Here is a 25298-nt window from a genome sequence, read left to right as displayed (position 1 = left end):
AGAGAACAGACAGACTGCAGATTTGATCTTTGTTTAAAAGCTTGAGTATCAGAGTTCTGATTCTCACAGTTCTGGGGCCTAGTTACAGAAAATGATCCTCACTGCTTGTTATGTCCAAAGTTCTGAAGTACAGAAACACAACATCCAGGTGGACGCGCTAATTTTACACCCTTTATGGGCGAGCTGCCTGTAAAGGGTCTAGATCAGTCTGTTTTGGGTTTGACATTCTCATCGGCCTCCATGCTGCTCTCTGCAGTTTACTAACCTGTTTTCAGGCCGTGTGTGACATTGAAAGTGACACAGCAGAGAGCAGAGAAAACCAGAGCATCATACTGGTCTAGTGCACAGCTCTGCAGCAGACCAGTATGACTCTCCACTGTCAGTGGGAGAGGAGTCTATGTTAGCAGGTTTTCCAATGTTTAAAAAACAAAACACCCATACTCGCACTAGTTTTAGATGAAGGTGGTGAATCTCAACATCTGGGAGTTGGTGTTGTTCCCCTTCTTCATCTTCACAGTCGTACAGACACATTTTCATCAGTTCCTTTAATGTTAGGATAGAGTCTTTACCATCCTGATTTAAGATTCCTAACCTGAGAAGCTCGTCGGTTCTGTATGAGCTGAATTCCTGTTCTGACCTAAGACAGTTTGTTTTTCTACATGCAGTCAGGAAACATGTTTCTGTGATACCAACAATCCAAATGTCTTCCTGAACTGAGAAATGATTTCAGACTGATGAAGTTTCTGTAACGACGCCATCAGACCTCATGATGAGATGAAGTGTGATGATTCCCGAGCGCGGCACTGCTGCTGCTCACCGCTCCCTCGGGATGGGTCAAATGCAGAGAACAAATTTCACACACTCAGGTGTGTGACAATCAGTGGAACTTTAATCTTAATCTAGGTGTCATGTTTAAAACCACAGAGAAGTTGTCTCGACAGGCTGTAACTGCGTCTGACTGATGTCAGCCGACTCCGCCCCTCCAGACTGCAGACGGAGGTTTCTGTTTCTCACAGAGAGGTTTTGCTTACTTCTTGTCGTCCGACTGTTTTCAGGACGTAAAATGGATTTTATGTTTTTTCTTCATGTGACGGACTGAACAGGCGTGTTCAGTGTCAGTGTTTTTTGTCTCCAGACGGCTTGCCGCTGTGTGATGTCATACGTAAAGAAGATATCCTGTGATGAGACATTGATCTTCTTCTCTGAAATTCCATGACGACCAGTGAGGATGTTTGTCTGTCCTGTAGCTAGTGTCTCTGTGTCTTTAGAGACGATAACATGTTACTGATCCTACTGATCTATTAAACATCAGATTTGATTCTGACCCACAGATGAAGAACTGAACTGAAACACGACTTATTTCTTAACCTGAATATTTCACATTATGCATCTGAAGAGTTGAATTTGTAATGAACTGAAACTTTGAATAAAAATCTTTGTGCATTTTTATGTTTATGACTAAAATCACAGTTGATCATTTAGTTAAACGACAGGAGAATGTACCTGAAGTGTGTGAAGTAAAAGTCCTCATGGTTATGGTAAGATATAATAATGTAATTATTGATCCTCACAGGGGAAACTCTGTCACTGCAGCAGCTCACTCACACACACACACACACACACACACACACAAACACACACACAGATAAATCAATATTCAATTCAATAAAACTTTATTTATCCTGACGGAAGTTCTTGTCCCAGAGAACGCTTCAAATACAGGAAGTGAATCTGAATAACGTGAACTCGTCTATCTTATTAACCTGCCATCTCAGGTTCCCATAATGATAGAGGGAAGATTCAACCTTTACCTCCTCTTCGCCAGCCTTCATCTCTTCCTCCTCCTCCTCCTCCTCCTCTGAAGCTTCGTGGGGATTTCAGGTCTCACTCAGTCCAAGCTGTGATGTTGGAGGCTCATCAGCTGATCTCTGGTGTGGAGCCCTGACTTGACTCCACCAGGACAGGACGGAGGTCCGACACAATAAAGAATGTATGAAGCCATGTTGTCATAAATGTACCTGACCACACTGCTACAGGACGACCAACAGACGACTGTAAAGACAACATGACTAAGAGGAAACAAGGCCATGAGGAGACAAGACGACGAAGAGTGACTCTGACAGGCTGCTGGTGGAGACAGCGTCAGAGGAGAGTGAGGTCAGAGGTTTATACAAAATAAATGTGTCACATGGCCTCATCTGACAGGAAGTTTATGTCAGGTTCACATAATCTTTGTTGTTGTTTGGGCATTTAATTCTGTCATATGAACATCAAAACATCAAATACACTTTTCACTATTTACTATTACTATTCAAAGTAAAAATCTAATTTTAAATTTAATTTGTTAAATTTCAATGAACTATGAAAAATAAATGTGGTGAGCTGAGGTTTCTCAACAACTCTGAAACAGGAAGTGGTCTTTACTTCCCCTTTGACAGCTTCCTGTCAGACCCTCTGATGTCATCACTGTGTTTATGACTGAACTTTGACCACCACATCAACTGTGACATACAGAAACATCCATCACTATGTGATGTCACTGATTTACAACACATTTAAACACCGTGCATGCTGGGAAACTCTGCCCATTCAGACCCAACACGCCACATGTTAATGACAGTGATGTTTATTGGTCTTAAACTAATTAGGTGAAATCAGCTTCATGAAGTTCAGTCACACAAACTCATGTCCCTGCTGAGACGAGGTGTGATCGATCAGATCAGCTGTTATCTATCAGATATTGATCAGCTGTGAGCATCTGTTCTCTCTGACTTTAATAAGAACATTTAAGAACCACATTTAGTTCCTCTTCTGTTCTCTGACAAACACCTGCAGGAACCTCAACAAGTCCTTCAACAAGTCCTTCATCCCTGTCCTGACCTGCTGGAGAGTCAGAGAACTTAGTCACATTTCAAAGAACAGAAACTGGGTCAGAGTGAGACACCCCCGCTGCCGCGCTTTAAGGCGCCCTGCGCATGCGCTGATGAAGAACAGGAAGTAAACAAGCAGCGTGTGTCGTTCAGGCCGCGTGCAGCCGCAGAAACAAACAGACGGTGAGTCAATAAATATATCCAATATGTAAAATATCCGGGCTCATGTCTGGATTCAGGGCCAGGACCAGACTCCCGCTCCGATAATCGAGTCTGCTCCCGGCTCTGGTTCCGGGTCTCCTCTGAGAGCCGGTCTTATCTCCGGCTCTGGTCTCGTGGTGTTGTCCCGGTGGTTTCAGAGAGAGACTCGGTACCAGAGTCCGCAGAGAGATCACTGAGGTGTTTTGTTGAGGGTCTGGGCTGGGCGATAAATCGATTTTATCGATTAATTCGAATTTGCAGTTTAGGCCGATTTGTTTTAATGAAAATCGAGTTCCTATTTAAAACCCGCCACCGCCGCTCCCCGCTGGGCTCCCGTAGTTCAGAGTGGGCTCACCCCTCACCCCGCGCGCTTAATGCACAAACAACATGGCAGCGAGCGCTGAAGAGCTCCTTCTCAAGAAAGGGAACGAGTTCTTCAGCGCTTTTGTGCGCTCACCTGTGTGTGTGTGTGTGTGTGTGTGTGTGTGTGTGTGGGTGTGCGCGCGCACATCAGGGCCGAACTCTGCCGTGCGCGACACAGAGAGCAGAGGAGGATTTACGCGCACCGTGTAGGGACATAAATGACATGCCGTTGTGTAAATAAGATGAACAAGTGTTACCAGCGCCAAGCTGGCAGACCCCCAGCAGTAGTAAAGGGACCTCCGAAGACCATTAGCTCCTTTAGCTTGTGTTAGCTCGTTGTGGCAACAACACATAAACAACGGGACTTCGTCTGCGTTAAAAAACGGCACTTTATTTTCAGCACTGCAGGGATGATGCACAGCCTCTGTCATCAGTGTCTGACTTTTACATAGAGGGAAATAACTCAAAAACAGCATGCAGAACTGCGTAGGCTTCTTCACTGTGGCTGCTCGATGTAAACAACGTAACACATGCCTCACTTTCTTCCTGGGACACATCCGTCTGACGTCACACACCACACCCGGCGCGCTAACGTCTCATACCTCCAACATCAACTACACACATACACAGCTCCACACACACACACACACACACACACGTCACACACATCAGGCTCAGCCTGTAACATAAGGCTGTTTAGTTTGTTTAATAAACGGACAGGTATAGACCTGTTCTGTAGGAAAGGTAACCTTAAATAACTTCTGTTGTGATCCAACATGACGGTAGGGGAAACACTGCCGTATGATAAGAAAGGGGTCCGGTGGAAAGTGATCACAGATGCAGTTGCCGTGTATACTGCAAGAGATGTGGTGCCCATATATAGGCTACTGTGGAAAAGCTGGGGTTCATTCACGTGCTGAAAGCTTTGGACCCCAGGTATGTGCTACCAGGATGCAAATATATATTTTTTTAACTAGGAGGGGAAAAATCGATTTAAATCATGAATCGGATGTTTTGTGAAAAAATCGGAGATTTTTTTTTAGGCCATATCGCCCAGCCCTACTGGGCTCAGTGGTTCAGGTCTGGGCTCAGTGGTCCGGGTCACTGACTGTTGTCTGGTCTGTGTGTTTCTGTTGTTCAGGGTTCTGTGTTAAAGGTTCTCCTGAGGTCTGTAAGAAACCAGTCTTTATCACGTCCACTAACAGAACCACAGCAGTTCGGGTTCAGGTCTGGCTTACAGAACCACTGTGATCAGCCGAACTGTGTCTGAAGAACGATTGACAGAGAGAAGAAGAGTCTGATTTTACCCTCCTCTGTCTGAGAACACACAGAACCATCAGATCCATCAGAACCAGATGATCAGTGGGTTAATAAACACAAACAGAACGTCAGAACAATAAACTGAGAAGAGTCAGAACCAGACACTACGGTCTCTGCATCAGGAGAACAGATCCTGCAGAACAAACGTCATACAGTCTGTCTCTATACTTGTTATTCAACTGAGAAACTTTTAGAACTGAACTCTGTAAATTAAATTTAATAACTGAATTTAATTATTTAGATTTTTATTTCAATAACATGTTCTGTAGGATCTGTTCTCCTGATGAAGGAACCGTAGTGTCTGGTTCTGACTGTTCTGTTTATTGTTCTGAGGTTCTGTCAGTGTTCATTAACTGAGGCTCACTGATCATCTGGCTCTGGTGGCTCTCAGACAGAGGAGGCTAAAATCAGATCTGCTGCTCAGTCTGTACGCTGCTACGCTACATCAGTCTGTACGCTGCTACGCTACATCGGTCTGTACGCTGCTACGCTACATGGGTCTGTACACTGCTACGCTACATGGGTCTGTACGCTGCTACGCTACATCGGTCTGTACGCTGCTACGCTACATGGGTCTGTACACTGCTACACTACATCGGTCTGTACGTTGCTACGCTACATTGGTCTGTACACTGCTACGCTACATCAGTCTGTACGCTGCTACGCTACATCGGTCTGTACGCTGCTACGCTACATGGGTCTGTACACTGCTACGCTACATCAGTCTGTACGCTGCTACGCTACATCGGTCTGTACGCTGCTACGCTACATGGGTCTGGACACTGCTACGCTACATCAGTCTGTACGCTGCTACGCTACATGGGTCTGTACGCTGCTACGCTACATCGGTCTGTACGCTGCTACGCTACATGGGTCTGTACGCTGCTACGCTACATCAGTCTGTACGCTGCTACGCTACATGGGTCTGTACGCTGCTACGCTACATCAGTCTGTACACTGCTACGCTACATGGGTCTGTACGCTGTTACGCTACATGGGTCTGTACGCTGTTACGCTACATCAGTTTGTACACTGCTACGCTACATCAGTCTGTACGCTGCTACGCTACATCAGTCTGTACGCTGCTACGCTACATGGGTCTGTACGCTGTTACGCTACATCAGTTTGTACACTGCTACGCTATATCAGTCTGTACGCTGCTACGCTACATGGGTCTTTACACTGCTACGCTACATCGGTCTGTACACTGCTACGCTACATGGGTCTGTACACTGCTACGCTACATGGGTCTGTACGCTGCTACGCTACATCAGTCTGTACACTGCTACGCTACATGGGTCTGTACGCTGCTACGCTACATCAGTCTGTACGCTGCTACGCTACATCAGTCTGTACGCTGCTACACTACATGGGTCTGTACACTGCTACGCTACATCAGTCTGTACACTGCTATGCTACATCAGTCTGTACACTGCTACGCTACATCAGTCTGTACGCTGCTACGCTACATCAGTCTGTACACTGCTACGCTACATGGGTCTGTACGCTGCTACGCTACATGGGTCTGTACGCTGCTACGCTACATGGGTCTGTACACTGCTACGCTACATCAGTCTGTACACTGCTACGCTACATCAGTCTGTACACTGCTATGCTACATCAGTCTGTACACTGCTACGCTACATGGGTCTGTACACTGCTACGCTACATCAGTCTGTACACTGCTACGCTACATCAGTCTGTACGTTGGTATGCTACATCAGTCTGTACACTGCTACGCTACATCAGTCTGTACGTTGGTATGCTACATCAGTCTGTACACTGCTACGCTACATCAGTCTGTACGTTGGTATGCTACATCAGTTTGTACACTGCTACGCTATATCAGTCTGTACGCTGGTATGCTACATCAGTCTACAGGGTTCAACGCTAAGGTTTTTTTTCACTTGCCCGGTCGAGCAAGTTGGTCACAGATCTACTTGCCCGAAGTCAGTTTTTACTTGCCCTATAAAAATTGTTTAATTTAAGCGGCTATCAAATAACAAAGACTGCAGTTATTTTTATGTTATGTAATCTTCATTCACATTGTATTTATTAATTAAAACAACATATGTCATGTATTGTAGCTTAATTCCTACACAGATATGACAGTGTCAGGGTTTAAAGTGAAAAATTTGTCAATCGTTCTCCGTCTATAATTATGCGCCCTACTTGAGCCATGCCCACCTATTTATTTTTCATCCCTCTCTCCAGTTCTGCTGTACTAACACCGGGTTTAATATATTTTGCTTCCATCTCTCTGCCCTGCTCTACTCTACTTCAGTGCTATTTAGCTCTCTCTCTGCTCTACCAGTAGACTACCACATCCACCTGTTGCACAAAACGCACACAGCAGTGTTTCCCCTAGGATGGAGTTGTAGCAGCGGAGGTGAAGCACATGCATGAAAAATAATTTTCACATGCGTGAAACTTTTTTGTATGCTTGCAAAGCACAGCCTGCTGGGATGTTTCTGTGTATCTACTGGCACCAGAAGGGCTCTTGAGGACTAAGTACATACAGTACATGCGTGCACAGTAATGAGCAGGTGAAATGTCTGTCTAGCTTACATATGAGGTGTCTCAAGATTTAGGAACATACAATTTTATTGAATATAATAAAGTAAAAAGTCACCTGACATGCTGCTGTTTTGTGCTGTGACCTATTTAAGTGCTGGAAGTTGTTATTTACATGACAACGCCTGAACGCAACACAAGCTCATGATTGCCGTGCTACGCTGCTCGGAGTGCAGCGTGTTTGTCTGTGCGTAGCAGCAGTCTGTTGATGGTTATTTACACAGTGTCCATAACAATAACTTTGTCAGCTGACAAACTGCACCGGGCTCGGGGTCAGGTTTGGTCAGGAAAATGCGGCCCGAGCCGCTCTAGCGTGATCACCTGTGTGTATGGTGGAACTCTGCCATGCGCGATACAGAGAGCAGAGGAGAATTGTTAACACGTGACCATGTAGAGACAGAAATGACACGATAGCATAACACCATAAATAGTATATTGTTATAAAATAATATCAATGGGGGCTGTGGGCAGGACATTGTTACACAGCGTGTGCCTGTGACTTCAGGCAGAGAGACCACTGCATCAGAGCAGAAGGAGCACTAACTTTTACTATTTTTAGCAACTTGCCCGATCGGGCAAGTGAGTTGTTAGTTTACATGCCCGACCTTGAGTTTTACTTGCCCCGGGCAATCGGGCAGTCCTTATTGTTGAGCCCTGGTCTGTATGCTGCTACGCTACATCAGTCTGTACGCTGCTACGCTACATCAGTCTGTACGCTGCTATGCTATATCAGTCTGTATGCTGCTATACTACATCGAAATGAGACAGGAGGACGCAGTGAGACAGGAGGATGCAGGAGGACGCAGTGAGACAGGAGACACAGTGAGACACGAGGACACCTTTAACCTGAACTTTGTTTCTTTTTTTACAGCTTCAACAACAAACTGATCAACAGCATCAAATCTACACCTCCTCCATCACTTCCTCCTCTGTCATCTCCATCACCTCCTCCTTCTGTCATGAGTCCTCCTGCAGATTGTGTCTCCCCTCAGAAGAAGAAGAGGAGGAGGTCAGAGATGGAGGAGTGTCCCACACCTGTGGACATCGAAACACCTGAGAAAGCAGAAAAGAAGAAGAAGAAGATGAGAGAGAAAGAGGATGACAGTCTTCACCCTCTTGCTCCTCCTGCTGCTGATGTGAGCAGCCCAAAGGAGGAGAAGAGGAAAAAGAAGAAGAGAATGGAGAGGCAGGAGGAGGAGGTGAAGGAGGAGGTGCAGGACGCCGCAGAAACCAACACAGCAGAAAAGAAGAAGAAGAAGAAAAAGAAACACAAGGAAGGGCAGGGTGAGGAGAGCATCGCCATGGTAACAACAGACCATAACCACAGACAGACAGACAACATTGCCACGAAGAAAAAGAAGACGAAAGAAGAGAGTGTGGAGCAAGTGATGTCACAGGAAGGAGAGAAGAAGAAGAAGAAGAGAGGGGAGAAAGTGATGTCACAGGAAGGAGAGACTGTAGGAGAGGAGGAGAGAGGGAAGGAGAGGAGAGGAGCAAAAGAGAAGATGGGAGAGACGAAGAAGAGGACGACAGGAGGAGGAAGAGAAGGAGTGAAGAAGAAAAGAAGAGGAGCTGAAGGAGAGGAGCAGTAAGTTCTTCTGTTTATTATTTTTATTGTTATTAATGTAACTTGTCAGTGAAACAGTGAAAGAAAACTTCTGAGATGTCAATAACGTCAGATATTCTGTTTACAAAGTTTTAAGTCTCAAAGTTATGATAAAGAAGTTTAAATGTTAGAAGAAAAGGAGTCTGCATTAACAGTGTCCATTATTAGATGATACAGTTGTAACGTTACATAAAGACATAACATCGTAAGAGAAAATCGTAACATAAAATACAGTCATAATGTTGTAAGATAATTAAGTCGTAATGTAAAATAATGTCTTAATATTGTGGGATAAAGTGGTTACAGAAAAGTCGTAATATTGTAAGATACATTTGTAACATTAAGATAAAGTTTCATTGTAAGATAAAGTGTAAACATTGTAAGATGTACAATAAAAATTGTATTGTAATATTGAAGTTGTCACTTAAAAAAAGTCAAAGTTGTAACATAAAATAAAGTCTAAACGTTTTAAGGTGAAGTTGTGAAGAAAGACAGAAGTTGTAAAGTTTAAGATAGAGCCATAACGTTGTGAGATACATTCGTCACATTTTGGGAAGAAGTTGTAACAAAGTAGCGGTAACGTTGTAAGATAAAAGTCATAATGTTGTACGATACAGTCGTAGTGTTTGGAGATAAAGTCTAAAAGTTAGTCGTGATGTTGTGAGATTAAGATAAAACTTGTAGTGTTACATAAAGTCTTAACATTGTAAGATCAAAGCCATAATGTTGTATGATACATTTGTAACAGTTTGAGATAAAGTCTTACAAAAGATAGTTGTAACGTAAGATAAGTCACGATGTTGTACAATACAGTCATAGTGTTTTGAGATAAAGTCTTAAAGTCAATCGTGATGTTGTGAGATTGAGTCATAACATTGTAAGAAAGTCGTTTGTGGTCCAATCATTGTGCAGTGTTTCTCTGGTCCAATCATAGCGGAGTGTTAACAGTGCATTTCCTGTGATGTCAGAGTGGACTGGGCATCGTTAAAGGAGCTTCAGGAGTTTGTTCCAGGCGTGGAGAAGAAATCAGCTGATGAGATCAAAAAACTGCTGAGATACGACCTGCAGCGCTTCAAGTACTTGAAACAACAAGGTACAAATACTGTAAACAACCAGGTGCCGATACTGTAAACAACGAGGTACCTATACTGCAAACAACAAGGTACCGATACTGCAAACAACAAGGTACCTATACAGTAAACAACAAGGTACCTATACAGTAAACAACGAGGTACCTATACTGCAAACAACAAGGTACCTATACTGTAAACAATCAGGTGTTTATGAGGACAATTCTTGAACTACTGCATGTTCACCTGTCCTTCGTCCTCCAGGTGTTTCTTTGCGTCGGGGGCGGTGCTCTCAGGAAGAGAATCAGCGAATCAGAGAGAACGTGGCAGACTTCCTGGCTCTGACAGGCATCAGCTCGGCCAATCAGCTTCTGTTTCCTCAGAGGTACAAAGACCAGGAGGTAGAGATTAAGAAGCTGAGAGCACGACATCACTTCCTGGAGAGAATCGGTACGTAAAGAAACACAAACATCATGATTGGTGTGTGTGTGTGTGTGTGTGTGTGTGTGTGTGTGTGTGTGTGTGTAGTGCTGCAGTGTGTGTGTGTGTGTGTGTGTGTGTGTGTGTGTGTGTGTGTGTGTGTGTGTGTGTGTGTGTGTGTGGTGCTGCAGTGTGTGTGTGTGTGTGTGTGTGTGTGTGTGTGTGTGTGTGTGTAGTGCTGCAGTGTGTGTGTGTGTGTGTGTGTGTGTGTGTGTGTGAGTACTGCTGTGTGTGTGTGTGTGTGTGTGTGTGTGTGTGTGTGTGTGTGTGTGTGTGTGTGTGTGTGTGTGTGTGTGTGTGTGTGTGTGTGTAGCACTGTCTGAAACAAAGTTCTAATAAAACTTAACCCCATGAAACACAGACTGTCAGTAGTTACTAATATAACCTCCATACATTAATCAACTTTCTGTCTCTCTGTGTCCGTCCAGCCGAGGATTCCTCGCACGTGCCATCAAGTTCACACAAGAGCCAAAAAGATTTTTGACGACAGGAACCACATGGGAAGGTCAGAGGTCAAACTGATTATGAGTCTGTTTCTGTACTCGGACAAAAACATTCTGTGATCTATCTGTGGAACCTTCTGTATCTCCACATCCTGACTATGTGTTCTCTGTATGTTCATGTTCTACCTGTGGACGTCCTGTTCCAGGTACTCAGAGGAGGAGGTGCGTTCTCTGATGAAGTTACAGAATCTCCACGGCAACGACTGGAGGAAGATCTCTGAGAAGATGGATCGTAGCGTGTACTCTTTACAGAAACGCTTCGTCAGCCTCGGTAAACACCCAGAACCTGAGGTTCTCTCAGGTTCTGTTACAACACTGGAGACGTCTTTATTCAGATGAGTTCTCTGCAGCTGTCACAGTAACCCGACCCTCACCTGTGTCCATCCAGCTGCAGGTCGCGGTTCGTGGAGTCCAGACGAGGAGTCCAGGTTGAAGCAGGCTCTGAAGGCCCACCTGGAGGTTCTGGTACAGCAAAGCTCTACTGGTCCTGGTCTGAGCAGAGACCAGCTGTGTAACAACCTGCCCTGGAAGGAGATCAGTCAGCAGGTTGGGACCAGGTCCTGGAGCCAGTGTCGACTCAAGTGGTCAGTACACCTCCTGGGTTTCCTGCTATACTGGTAGTGGTACTGGTACTCATTCTGATACTGTAGGGTGTCCAGGTGTTCATTTGTTCAAGTTTCTAGTTCTTCAGTTGTCCAGGTGTCCAAGTGTGATGTCTGTGTGTCCTTCAGGTTCTCCTCTTGAAGTCCAAACTGTCTTCAGGTGTCAGCACCTTCAACAGAGGACCTGAAGGACTTCAGGCTAAAATCCACCTCATCAACACGTAAGACAGCCTTTCACAATAAAAGCTCTGTTTCCTGTGGACATGGACAGGATATAACACATAGGTCCGAAAGTATGTGGACAGTGTGTCTCAGACAGCCTGGAGACCCTTAAAGGGACAGTTCAGATGTTTGACCTGTGGCATGATACACTGCTGTGCTCACTCGTAAGAACAGACGTTCTAAGGCTAAGAAAAAGTAGTGCCAGAGGAGTGTCACACAGTGTAGACAAACTGATGGTGATTTTATAAGGTGTCTAAAAGGTGTCTTATTGTTGTTCCGCCCACAGCAGGACATCACTGAGCTTCTCTGAGATGAGACGGCCGCTGTCTTCTCTAGGACACACACCAACTGCAAAATATCTGAACTGTCCCTTTAATTCATCCTTCATTAATGACTAATGTGATGTCACTGGTCATGTGACTACAGCTCCATGTGGTTTAAACGTGTCATCCTGTCAGGTACGATGATGTGATGGTGATGATGATGAAGACTAACTGTCTGTTTCAGGCTGTACAACATGCAGGTGAACGACATGGCTGACATCGACTGGGACGAGGTCGCTCACACCATCGGGTGAGTAAACGCAGGATTTTATTTTGTTCTCTGACAGTGATGACAATGATGATGATGATGAAGATGACGACATTAGTACTGGTGTCCTGATAGTAGTACTCATATGTCCTGACAGTAGTACTGGTACACAACATGTGTCCTGACAGTAGTACACATGTCCTGACAGTAGTACACCTGTGTCCTGACAGTAGTACACATGTGTTCTGACAGTAGTACACCTGTGTCCTGACAGTAGTACACATGTGTTCTGACAGTAGTACACATGTGTCCTGACAGTAGTACACATGTGTTCTGACAGTAGTACACCTGTGTCCTGACAGTAGTACACGTGTGTCCTGACAGTAGTACACCTGTGTCCTGACAGTAGTACTGAAGTGTCCTGACAGTAGTACTAACAGTCCTCCTGTGTTGTTGTGTTGCAGTAACGTGACTCCGTTGTGTGTACAGAAAAGTTTCCACAGACTGAAAGTTTCCAGAGTTCCCAATTGGACCAGTTTATCCTACGGAGGTACCCACTACTCGAGTAACCAATTACTCACTACTACTACAGTAATCTATTACTCTCTTCTACAGTAATCTATTACTCACGACTACAGAATGTGGTACTATAGTAATCTATTACTCACCATGACAGTACTGTTACATAGTACTTCATTATTCACTACTTCAGTACTCCATTATTCACTACTACAGTACTCTATTACTCACTACTGCAGTACTCTGTTACTCAGTACTATAGTATTTCTCAGTGTGTAATGAAGTACCTTATGAAGTAATTAAAGTATTAACTTAAGTACTCTGATGGATCAAAGATACTCTGCTCTACAGACAGTGTTTAATGAATGTTGATGTAATGTGTGATGTCACTTCCTGTCTGCTCAGAGATTCAGTGCTTGATGTAATGTGTGATGTCACTTCCTGTCTGCTCAGAGATCGTGGACTTCCTGCAGCTGAGGGTGGTTCCCGACCTGAAGGAGAAGCTGAGGAGGCTCAGCAGGGAGGAGGAGCAGGAGGAGGCGCACAGCGACACCAGCTACCTGCTGTCTGACATCATCGGCTCGCAAGATGGAGAGGACGACTTCATAGAGGTGGACAACAGTCAGCTGACCTCTGGCCAATCAGGACGAAGACGCCTGTAGAGAACAGCAGGCCCCGCCCTTCTCCGATGTGATTGGCTGGCTTCCTTTCAGAGTGTGGATGTGCACCGCTATCACGCCTGTGATATGAGGTAGCAGAGTCTAACAGTTAAGAGAGCCGACAGATCTGCTGTGGTGAAAGTGGCGTTGATGTCACCATGATCACATGACCCACACAGACACGTCGGACAGCGAGGTGATGTCATTTGGACTGATGTTAAATCAGATTGGGACGCGTTTCTGTTCGCGAGTGAAACTTTGTCTGCTGGTGACACCACGCCTTTTTGTAATCAGCTGACGGTCACCTGTTCGCCGCCGCCAGCTGCCACACTTCCTGTAAACTGCTCCCGACCCTCAATGCTCCAAGACATAAACGGAACTCTGACATGGAGCCGTTGAACGAACTCAACAAACTTTTATTTTGAAAGTCTTGATGAATTTGTGCTGATTTGGTTTTCTAATTAAATATTTACTTCCTGTTTCCTGTCTGAGCCTCTGTCAATCACCCACTCATCACTGATCAATACATCATTGAGATTCACATTGTTAATTAATGCATTACAACAGAAAAGGGGGTTTATGTTTAAGGGCTTTTGAACTCACCAATAAGATTTAAGGTGTAAAAATAAGGTGTTTATCTGTATCAGTTTAAAAGCCCTTAGATCTAGACCTCATTAAATATTCATTTAACATCCCATAATATATCCCTTAATCATTCCCTTAATAACAGAACTTTTAATGACTGAATGAGCAAAGTTAAGGCTTAAGTTTCTTAAAAGTTAAGGGACTCTCATTAAAGGGGAACTTAGGAACTGACTTGCCTGATTTTGACCAGCTGGATCTGGATGAGCCATTTGAATTTGATGAGCGCCCGTATTTATTTGAACACGGAGTACACGGACGCGTACGGACGCAGAGCTCATTGAAACTGAAGAGCAGACGAGGAGAGAGAGGGAGCAGCAACAGGCAGAGGAACATGTCTGAATCCAGCTAAAGGTAAACACACACGTTCATTTCTTCTTTCCGTTATGTTGTCAGATAATTAAATTAACAATCCGAGCCTATCTGTGTGAAAAAAAATGCACTTTTAGTGGACGTATTTTGACGTTGTTTGACGCTGTCTGAGTGCCCTATTATTTAATATAGCGCGCGCTCACAGGCTGCAGGCAGGTCAGCCCTAGCTTCGTACTGGAGAAATGTCACATACTGAACATCCTATCACTCATTTAGACAAAAGGAGATCAGAAAATAGGGCCCTAGTTGAAAAAAACATTAGTTCCCCTTTCATCAGATTTAGGTTAGATTAATGGAGTTTATTAAGGGATTATTTATTATTTTCTGCATCAGCTGAGAGTTAGAGCCCCTTAAGCCTGTCAAAGTACAATAACAGATACCTTAACTTCTCCAAAGGCGAAGGTGAACTGTGGGGTTAATGGATTATCTGCAGAGTTTAAGGGGAAAGTGAGATTTAAGGCCCAAATGTGATTGATGAATGAATGAATGAATGAATGAATGAATTAAAATCCTTAAAGTGAAAACAGGTTGAGTTTTTATCTACAGAAGCACTTAAAGATGAACAGCAATCAATGACAGCTGATTATTATTTATTGATCATCTTTAATCACAATTATCTCTGAAATATCAAATATAATAATATACAAACATGATGATGTCACACAGTCACATGATGATGCTGTCCAGCAGGCGTCTTGCAGGAAACACGTCGGCTCTCTGAGTAAAGACACATCAGGAATAATCAATAATGTTAATACTGTTCATAGTTTCTGTCTCCACAGTAAAAGTTATGGATGGTACCAACAGAAGCGTTCCTTAGCGTCCCCATGTTTGGTCCCCCCTCTGTTGGGGTACCTAGCACACAGATCTGGTACTAAAAGGTGGAGCTAGAAACCCTGCAGTCTGATTGGTCAGTAGAGGACGCTCACTCTGGTTTTATGTAACCTCTGTTCATACATCAGTAAACTACAACTATAAAATGAAAGAGAAAAAAATCACTTCATTCACTGGGCCGACTGCCGGCAACTTTTAAGGTGGAGCGTTAACTTGTAATGTTACTCAATGCATGAGTTGATGACGTGAATCCATCAGCACACCTTAAATTTCACTGTGACAACTTTGACCATCACTTTAGTTTTTATATGACACACACTTTTAGTAATGACTTTAAAAATATAGATTCATTTGGAGCGGATTATGTGAAGGTCATATATTCTAATCCTCACTTCCTGTGGGCTACAGCAACACTAAACCCCTGAGCTTGCCTGAGAAGGACTAAATGCACAAAGCTGCTATTTTGAAATATCCCATGGAGAGAGACTCTCACTGCAGCCTGTTCTGTTTTGTTGTGAAAATGTGGGCGTGCAGCCTCGTTCTGTGGACGATAAACCAGGTGCAGACTTCCATCTGTGTCACCGCTGATGAGGAAATACAGCGAGTGCTGGACGGAGCAGTGAGTGACAACAACCCCGCCCACATTTAAGAGGACTGTCTGAACACACCCAGGGTCTAGGTACCATGTCTGAAGGCTTACTGCTGGCTCCAGAGGGTTTGGTGTAGACGAGGTTTAACTGGTGGTGATTTAGACTCACAGGTGCAGTGCATTGTGGGTAATGTATCTATCTGGCGGTGATGGCCTGCAGGCTGCTGGTCCTCTTCATGATGTTTGGGACAAACTGAAGTCCTGATGCTCGTTCAATGGTTTCTATGGGAACCAGGAAACGCTCCAGAGGAACCTTCTCATCCACCGGTTCGTTGGGTAAAACATACGACCGAAGCTCCACCCCCCTGCCGTCCATCTGCTCCAGGATCACCACCTGACGACACACAGGACAGGACCATCGCCATCGTCACCATCATCACGGTCATCATCATCACCATCACCAACATCAGACAGGTGGACTCACCTTGAAGAAGTGCGTTGGCACGGCGACATGGTTTCGTCCCAACACCTGATATCGAACGTAGAGTTTCCCGTCAGCCTCCTGCCTGAAACACAAACACACACACACACACACACACACACACCTGCTGATGTCACTCTGTAGCCCCGCCCACACCGCATTCAGACACCTCAGAAGAAGAGTCAGAGTGTCACCTGGGCAGGTAGAGCGGCCCCGTGCACACGTACACGTTCAGGTAGGATTTGGTCAGAGAGCGACACAACTTCTCTAGATTGTTCCAGGTGTTCTGGTTCAGGTGAGGGTTCTAAACACGGAACACACAGGACGTTAACACACCTGCAGACTGGTGTGTGTGTGTGTGTGTGTGTGTGTGTTGTTGTGTGTGTGTTACCTGCGGTGCAACGTTGCTCAGGTAGAAGGTGTCGTCCATGGCTTTCTGACTCCACTTGTGATTGGCTGCAGCTGCCAGGTGTCCTCTGTCGAAGCCACTCCCCCTGTAGTCGGCGTTGGTTGCTCTGTGGAACACGTGCACGCTGTGCGGGGGTGGAGTCAGGTTTAAATAAAGATTAAATGTCCTGTCTGACATCCTGTCTTTACCTGTCCTCATGTCTCACCTGTCCTCATGTCTCACCTGTCGTCCTCTTTGAACTATCAGTACTTAGTGTTTGTTGGGACGCTCAGGGAGGCGTGGCTTAGACTCTGTATTACCGAGGATGCAGTGCGTGTGCGGGTGTCATACGAGGTGACATAGGATTCTCTGGTCTTGATGTTGGCCAATGAGGGGAAGCCGTACTTCATCACTGCCCCCGACCCACCTGGACTCACCTGGACAACGAGACATAGCAGGTAAATACAGACTGTGATGTCATGTAGTGAGCAGGCAGTCAGCATCTGTTCAGACACTGACGTGTAAACAAACATCAGATGAGATCAGACGACCTGTTGTCATCAGATCAGATTGTAAACAGACTGAATAAAGTTCAATCAAACAGAACACCTCAAGAACAGGAAGTGAGGCTGTTTTTTCTGAGACTGGTTAAAAGAGGTAGGGACTCAACCTTTGACCTGTGGGAGCTGAGGGCCGTGACACTAATAGAGCAGTGATTTCTTCATCTACATCATCAACGTGTCTCTTAGACCCCATCCCAACTAGGCTACTTAAGGAGGTCTTTCCTTTAGTTAACACTCATATATTAGATATGATCAATATATCCTTATTAACAGGCTATGTACCACAGTCTTTTAAGGTAGCTGTAATTAAACCTCTACTAAAAAAGCCCACCCTGGATCCAGAGGTGTTAGCCAACTATAGACCAATATCTAATCTTCCCTTTATGTCAAAGATCCTTGAGAAAGTAGTCGCAGACCAGCTGTGTGATTTTCTCCATGATAATAATTTATTTGAGGAATTTCAGTCAGGATTTAGAGTGCATCATAGCACTGAGACAGCTCTAGTTAAAATTACAAATGACCTTCTGATTGCTTCAGACAAAGGACTCGTCTCTGTACTTGTTTTATTAGATCTTAGTGTGGCGTTTGACACAATTGACCATCAAATTCTGCTTCAGAGACTGGATCACTTAATTGGCCTAAAAGGTTCTGCATTAAGCTGGTTTAAATCTTATTTTTCTGATTGTTTTCAGTTTGTTCACGTTCATGATGAATCATCCTTATGTACTAAAGTTTTTTGGAGTTCCGCAAGGTTCTGTGCTTGGACCAGTCCTATTTACTCTATATATGCTTCCTTTAGGTAACATCATTAGAAATCACTCTGTAAATTTCCATTGTTATGCGGATGATACACAGTTGTATTTATCTATGAAGCCAGAAGAAAGTCATCAATTAACTAAACTCCATAACTGCCTTAAAGACATAAAAACCTGGATGAGCACCAATTTCCTGATGTTAAATTCAGACAAAACTGAAGTTATTGTTCTTGGCCCCAAACAACTCAGAGACTCTTTATCTGATGACATAGTTTCTCTAGATGGCATTGCTCTGGCCTCTAGCACTACCGTAAGAAACCTCGGAGTAACATTTGATCAAGATTTGTCTTTTAATTCTCATTTAAAACAAACCTCACGGACTGCATTTTTTCATCTGCGTAATATTGTGAAAATTAGGCCTATCCTGACCGAAAGATGCAGAAAAATTGGTCCACGCTTTTGTTACCTCTAGGCTGGATTATTGTAACTCTCTATTATCAGGTAGCTCTAGTAAGTCCTTAAAAACTCTCCAGCTAATTCAGAATGCAGCAGCACGTGTACTAACAGGAACTAAGAAACGAGATCATATTTCTCCTGTTTTAGCTTCTCTGCACTGGCTCCCTGTAAAATCCAGAATTGAATTTAAAATCCTACTGTTAACTCATAAAGCTCTAAATGGTCAAGCTCCGTCATATCTTAGAGAGCTCATAGTGCCATATTATCCCACCAGAACACTGCACTCTGAGAACGCAGGGTTACTCGTGGTCCCTAAAGTCTCCAAAAGTAGATCAGGAGCCAGAGCCTTCAGCTATCAGGCTCCTCTCCTGTGGAATCATCTTCCTGTTACGGTCCGGGAGGCAGACACCGTCTCCACATTTAAGACTAGACTTAAGACTTTCCTCTTTGATAAAGCTTATAGTTAGGGCTGGCTCAGGCTTGCCCTGTACCAGCCCCTAGTTAGGCTGACTTAGGCCTAGTCTGCCGGAGGACCCCTCTATAATACACCGGGCACCTTCTCTCCTTCTCTCTCTCTCTCTCTCTCTCGTATTCTATTACTGCATCTTCCTAACTCGGCCATTCTGGATGTCACTAACTCGGCTTCTTCTCCGGAGCCTTTGTGCTCCACTGTCTCTCAGATTAACTCATATCACAGCGGTGCCTGGACAGCGTGACGTGTGTGGTTGTGCTGCTGCCGTGGTCCTGCCAGATGCCTCCTGCTGCTGCTGCCATCATTAGTCATTAGTCATACTTCTACTGTTATTATACACATATGACTATTGTCACACATGTATACTGCCAGATATTAATACATACTTTCAACATATTGTACCACAGTAGCCAGAACTATAACGATAATGTTATTACTTTCATTAATGTTGTTGTAAGCTACTGTCATTACCGTCTGTCCTGCATATCTCTCTCTCTCTCTCTCTCTCTCTCTGTCTCATTGTGTCATGTGGATTACTGTTAATTTATCATGCTGATCTGTTCTGTACGACATCTATTGCACGTCTGTCCGTCCTGGAAGAGGGATCCCTCTTCAGTTGCTCTTCCTGAGGTTTCTACCGTTTTTTCCCCGTTAAAGGGTTTTTTGGGGAGTTTTTCCTGATCAGCTGTGAGGGTCATAAGGACAGAGGGATGTCGTATGCTGTAAAGCCCTGTGAGGCAAATTGTGATTTGTGATATTGGGCTGTATAAATAAAATTGATTGATTGACTGCACTGTGACTGCACCTGCGCTGTGACTGCACTGTAACTGTAACTGCATTGCACTGCGACTGCACTGCGACTGCACCTGCACAGTGCACCTGCATTGTCACTGCACTGCCCTGTAACTGCAGTCTGCACTGTGACTGCACTGTAACTGCAGACTGCACCTGCGGCTGCACCTGCATTGTGACTACACCTGCACTGTGACTGCACTGTAACTGCAGACTGCACCTGCGGCTGCACTGTGACTGCACTGTGCACACTAACTGATTCATTCACACCCCCACAGTATAAGATAAGCAGCTTCGTTTAAATGATCATTTGTCTGTCTGTCCCTCTCTCTGTCTGTCTGTCCCCCTGTCTCTCTGTCTTTCCTTATAAGGCAAGGCAAGTTTATTTGTATAGCACAATTCAACACAAGGTAATTCAAAGTGCTTTACAGAGACATTAAAAGCAACAAGACACAATTTAAAACAATAAAAACAGTCAATTAAAAAGGCAAATAGAAATTGAGATAAAATACAGTAACATAAAATAAAAACAGGCTCAATACATTGCATCTAAAAGCACTGCATAGAACATTTGTATAGCTGCCTAAGCTATACGGCCACGGGTCCAGGCCGTGATGGCCTTCATCACTCCTGTGACTCCTTGCCACCAAAATGTGCTCTTAGACAACATTTTAGTTTAATTTCAAAAACCGGCTCTGTCAGAAATTTCAGCTAGGATCTCTTGTCCCTGGCTCTGAACCATCTTGAATTTTGTTGGTCAGGTCTGTTTTTTAATGAGTGTATAGGACGTCTCCATTAATAATACACCCAATGCGTGCCCACTATTTGCTCTTGAGTCCTTCACTCAGAGTCTTACTGTCCCGCCGGACACAGGTTCCACACACTGGTCTTATTCAGATCGTAATGAACTCTAAAGATCCATCACAGGACGTCTGCCTTCTAGATCTGAATTCAGCCTGGACTCAGTCCTCAGCCCTGAAATCTCTGACATTTGCAGCCGATTTAACAATAAACCCAAATAGAATAGTCAGGATAAGAATAATAAAAGAATAATAATAAAAGGCATGAATCAGCAGTGTGTAGTTAAAAGTATGGGCAGTAGAATACAACAGGTAAGTATTTAATCTAGAGTACGCTTCAGTAAACAATAGTGTTTTTAGCCCTGATTTAAAGGAGCTGACAGTCTGAGCAGACCTCAGATCTACAGGAAGTTTGTTCCACATAAGACATCCTTCTTTGTCCCAGCTGTCATCAGTACCCTGAACTCAACACAGTGACTGATGAATTTTAGACTCTGATCTGATCTGATGTCTTTAATGTCTCTTTCTGTCTTTATATTATGTTGTCTTTTATGTCTGCTGAGCTGAGGACAAGTGTCTATCCCTAGAGGACAGTTAAGATTTATTCTATATTAACTATATATCAACTATAGTCATATTGATCTGTGCAGACTGACTTTAACCTGTGAAAACAAGAATTACTGCTCATGTTTAAATGTGTGTGTGTGTGTGTGTGTGTGTGTGTGTGTGTGTGTGTGTGTGTCACTGACCCTCTCACGCACACACTCACCGTCAGTTCGGAGGCCTGGACCGTCGGTACCGGGATCACCGGGACTCTCCTCAGAAGCTCCGGCAGAGTCCCGGCTCCGTCCTCCTCCTCCTGCCGGCCTCTGACACTCAGCAGGCGGGTCACTGAAGCTCCGAGTCCCGCTCCGACCAACAAGGTCGTTCCGGTCCTCCACCACCGCCTCATGCTGCTGTTCAGCCGCCAGTGACGCGCTCTGATGACGTCACTTCAGTCGTACTGTGATATGTTCACTGTCATCACGTAAAGTCCGTCATCCTCTGACACACAGGTCTCAGACTGTTTGACTCGTTACCATGGAAACATCGGAGCGACGGTTGCAGTCACCGTGACTGTTGTCATGTTGTGTCTGTTGATCAGAGGATATAAGCCCAACGTGTACAGTGCTGTGTCACACTGTGTCATATACAGAGATGATCACAGAGCTGTGACTGGCTTTAGTTCATCACTTCTTATGTTGTTCTCTGCTCTGTATATCTAATACTACAAAGCGCCCCCTACAGGACAGCTGCAGTAACACTGTAATCTGATTACTCTCTACAGTCTGTGTCTTGTGTCTTATGTCTCTGTATCATGATGGTGAATATTGTGTCTGACCTACAGGATTTAAGTCCAGTTTTAATATTCTACAGTAACTTATTTACACACACGAGTTTTAATTTTTAGTCAGCTAATGGAAGAATAAAAAAACAACATCATGTCTGTGCTGCAGTGAATTGTGGGTAATGAAATCAGTAGAGTCTGCAAAAAAGGCCTCTGTTGGTCCCTGTGGACTGATTAACTGTAGATCTGGATCCTCAGAACTCTCAGACTTCCTGTGAACGCTCCTGCAAAGTGTGGTGATGTCTGAACATTTGGATTCAACCAGAATATGTGTATATGTATGTATATATGTGTATATGTATGTATGTATGTATATATGTGTATATGTATGTATGTATGTGTATATGTATGTATGTATGTGTTTATATGTATTTATGTATATATATATATATATATATATATATATATATATATATGAGACACTATATGTATAACACTTCTCTGAGCTTCTAGTTCAGTTACCCAGCCATAGTTTTCATAGTTTTATACAAACGGTGTCTGTCCCCTGACCACCTAAATTATTTAAATCTAATATTAAACAAAGAGGAGTTGTGCATAACAACCTCATAAAAATTAAAACCTCTTCTGTGACAGAAAGACAAAACAGGAGAATTAAATGCGGACTGTTAAATATCAGGGGTCCGTTTCACAAAGCAGGTTTAGTGAAAACTCAGAGTCTGTTAACCCCGAAATGAGGGAAACTCTGAGTTTTCCGTTTCAAAAAGGGAGGTAACTCAAACCAGAAAAAGAGGGGTAACTCTAGCCTGTTTCAGAGAGAGAGGTAACTTAAGCTCTCGGTCAGTTACCGTAGTAACAGACTCTATGAACCTAACCTGGTCGGGACCAGGTTTTTCTCAATGAACCTGGAGTTTCTCTCTGTCTCCGCCCTCTTTCAGAGCCACACACTCCATCTGATTTCCTCATTCATTCAGTCAGCAGGCGAGTTTTGGCGTAGCCTAGTTCTGCCGTCTGTCATTTAAAAAAAAATCAGAGTCAGTATATTAGAAGTCCATCAGGCACAGTAGGTGGCGACTTTTTTCACTAACATGGCATGTCCTTTTGATAACGATCCCGTGGATGAAGGTGCAGCATTACTGCGCAGAGAATTAAATATTCGTCGGGAGATGGTTATCAGACCGCGCATAGATGTTTTAGCATTTCCACACAATTATATTTTTGAGCTGTAGCCTACTGTTTCACGTCACAGTCCATCATCTACATACACAACCTAATCCGTCCTTACATTTGCAACATTACCAGTCGTAGTCATGCTCTCACATCCCAGCAGATATTGTGTGTTGCGCTGCGTTTCTTTGCAAATGGAGGTTTTTTATACAATGTCGGAGATGCTGAGCACTTGAGTAAGGCAACTGTGTGCAGGGCGGTCAGAAAAGTGTGCTGGTTTTACGGGCATCTGCCTTCTTTCTGCTGGCTGAGTAGAAGTCTGTGTTAGTTTAAATAGGCTTAATTATTTAACAGAACATGATATAGATGAGAACACATTTATGTGTGTGAAAACAGCATTATGTTGGGGATAAAACAACTGCACAGTCAAACAGCCACTTAATATTTACTTTACAATGTAAAACATGATCAAAATGAGGCACCCCCATGAGATCATGCCGAGGTCTTACCTGTTTGAACAGTGTTTTTATATTTCATCCTAAACTGCTGCCAAGTGTGTTTCTCCCCCGCGGGACTGCACCTAAATGAAATAAATTAATAGGCTACCATTCAAGCAGTTTCCCCCTGTAATATTAGTGTGATTGCAAAGGACTACATTTAAACTTATGCATTGACCCGAGCAGCAATGTTCTCCCACGCCGTCTCCCTCTCTTTCGCAGCTGCAGCGGTGTTGCACTTCTTTTTGAAAACGTGTTCAAACTCGCCATATGAGTGCATTAAGATTTCTAATTCTAGTGGGGTGAAAAACGCAGCCCTCCTCTTCCCCGTTGCCATGGTGACTCGTCGAATCGGGGCTCCATTGATGCTGGCTTTTTATAGTTGTGGTGCACACACTTAACTCCAGGTGAAACTACTCTGAGTTGATTAAACTGATTCAAATCAGCTGTTCTGGAACCGGAAACTCAGAGTTTCCTATCTCAGAGTAGATCAACTCAGAGTTCAGGATTAGACTCAGAGTTTGTTGAACCTGCTTTGTGAAACGGACCCCAGGTCTCTATCGTCTAAAGCAGTGTTAGTAAACGAATTAATATCAGATAATCATATTGATTTACTCAGTCTCACTGAAACCTGGCTGTGTCCAGATGAATATGTCAGTCTAAATGAGTCCACTCCTCCCAGTCATAGTAATACCCACATTCCTCGAGGCAGTGGCCGAGGAGGGGGAGTTGCAGCCATTTTTAACTCTAGCCTGTTAATCAGCCCTAAACCTAAACTAGATTATAATTCATTTGAAAGCCTCGTTCTTAGTCTTTTACATCCAACCTGGAAAACCTCGCAGCCACTTTTATTTGTTATAGTGTACCGTGCTCCTGGCCCGTATTCTGAATTTGTATCTGTATGAATTTGAGTTTTTATCCAGTTTAGTTCTTAAATCAGATAAAGTTATTATTGTAGGCGATTTTAACATTCATGTCGACGTTGATAATGACTCCCTGGCTACCGCGTTTATCTCATTATCAGACTCCATTGGCTTCAGTCAGGGTGTACATGAACCCACTCACTGTTTTAACCATACCCTCGATCTAGTTCTGACGTATGGAATTGAAATTGATAACCTAAAAGTCTTTCCACAGAATCCCTCGCTATCCGATCATTATCTGATTACTTTTGATTTCTTTTTACTCGATCACACGCCACTCAGCAACAGTTACTATACTAGATGTTTATCAGATAGTGCTGTCGCAAAATTTAAGGAAAAGATTACTCCGTCGTTAAATTCAATACCAAGTCCCTCAGTAACAGAGGTTTCCTGTGCCGACTTTGATCATTTTGTCGATAGCGCTGTAGGCCTGCTGCGAACAACACTTGACTCTGTAGCTCCTCTTAAAAAGAAGCTAAAAAAGCAAAGAAAATTCGCTCCTTGGTATAACTCTCAAACCCGTAAGTTAAAACAAATATCGCGAAAGTTTGAAAGGAATTGGCGATTAACCAAACTGGAAGAATCTCGTTTAATCTGGACAGACAGTCTCAAAACTTATAAGAGGGGCCTCCGCAATGCCAGAGCAAACTATTACTCAGCATTAATAGAAGACAATAAGAACAAACCCAGGTTTCTTTTCAG

At 43.9% G+C, this 25298-nt stretch overlaps 2 protein-coding genes across 2 annotated transcripts; one reads left to right on the top strand and one right to left on the bottom strand.

Annotated features, from left to right (window-relative positions):
- Nucleotides 1-2984: 2984 nt before the first annotated feature.
- Nucleotides 2985-13749, top strand: LOC125890765 (transcription termination factor 1-like). Its single transcript, XM_049579563.1, has 11 exons — nt 2985-3053; nt 8200-8916; nt 9903-10027; nt 10269-10458; nt 10918-10989; nt 11134-11258; nt 11376-11575; nt 11719-11810; nt 12319-12384; nt 12807-12892; nt 13315-13749. The coding sequence occupies exons 2-11, from the start codon at nt 8288-8290 to the stop codon at nt 13521-13523; spliced, it is 1794 nt and encodes a 597-aa protein (XP_049435520.1). The 5' UTR covers nt 2985-3053; nt 8200-8287; the 3' UTR covers nt 13524-13749.
- Nucleotides 13750-14932: 1183 nt separating this feature from the next.
- LOC125890762 (endonuclease G, mitochondrial-like) lies at nt 14933-21655 on the bottom strand. Its single transcript, XM_049579557.1, is given in 6 exon segments — nt 14933-16351; nt 16442-16523; nt 16633-16742; nt 16830-16971; nt 17070-17263; nt 21434-21655. Coding segments are annotated over 6 exon segments (909 nt in total). The 5' UTR covers nt 21617-21655; the 3' UTR covers nt 14933-16153.
- Nucleotides 21656-25298: the final 3643 nt, after the last annotated feature.

The sequence above is a fragment of the Epinephelus fuscoguttatus genome, linkage group LG6, assembly GCF_011397635.1.
Source record: "Epinephelus fuscoguttatus linkage group LG6, E.fuscoguttatus.final_Chr_v1".
In the NCBI taxonomy this organism is placed as follows: domain Eukaryota; kingdom Metazoa; phylum Chordata; class Actinopteri; order Perciformes; family Serranidae; genus Epinephelus; species Epinephelus fuscoguttatus.
Note: the sequence above shows the minus strand (reverse complement) of the source record. Positions and strands in the feature narration are given on the sequence as shown.

Bases quoted from the DNA above. Each gene is read 5' to 3' on its own strand.
- LOC125890765 (XM_049579563.1), top strand. From the start codon at position 8,288: ATGAGTCCTCCTGCAGATTGTGTCTCCCCTCAGAAGAAGAAGAGGAGG. The intron at 11,576-11,718 runs GTACACCTCCTG...TGTGTCCTTCAG, and splicing joins AGTGTCGACTCAAGTGGTCA to GTTCTCCTCTTGAAGTCCAA. The intron at 11,811-12,318 runs GTAAGACAGCCT...TGTCTGTTTCAG, and splicing joins AAAATCCACCTCATCAACAC to GCTGTACAACATGCAGGTGA.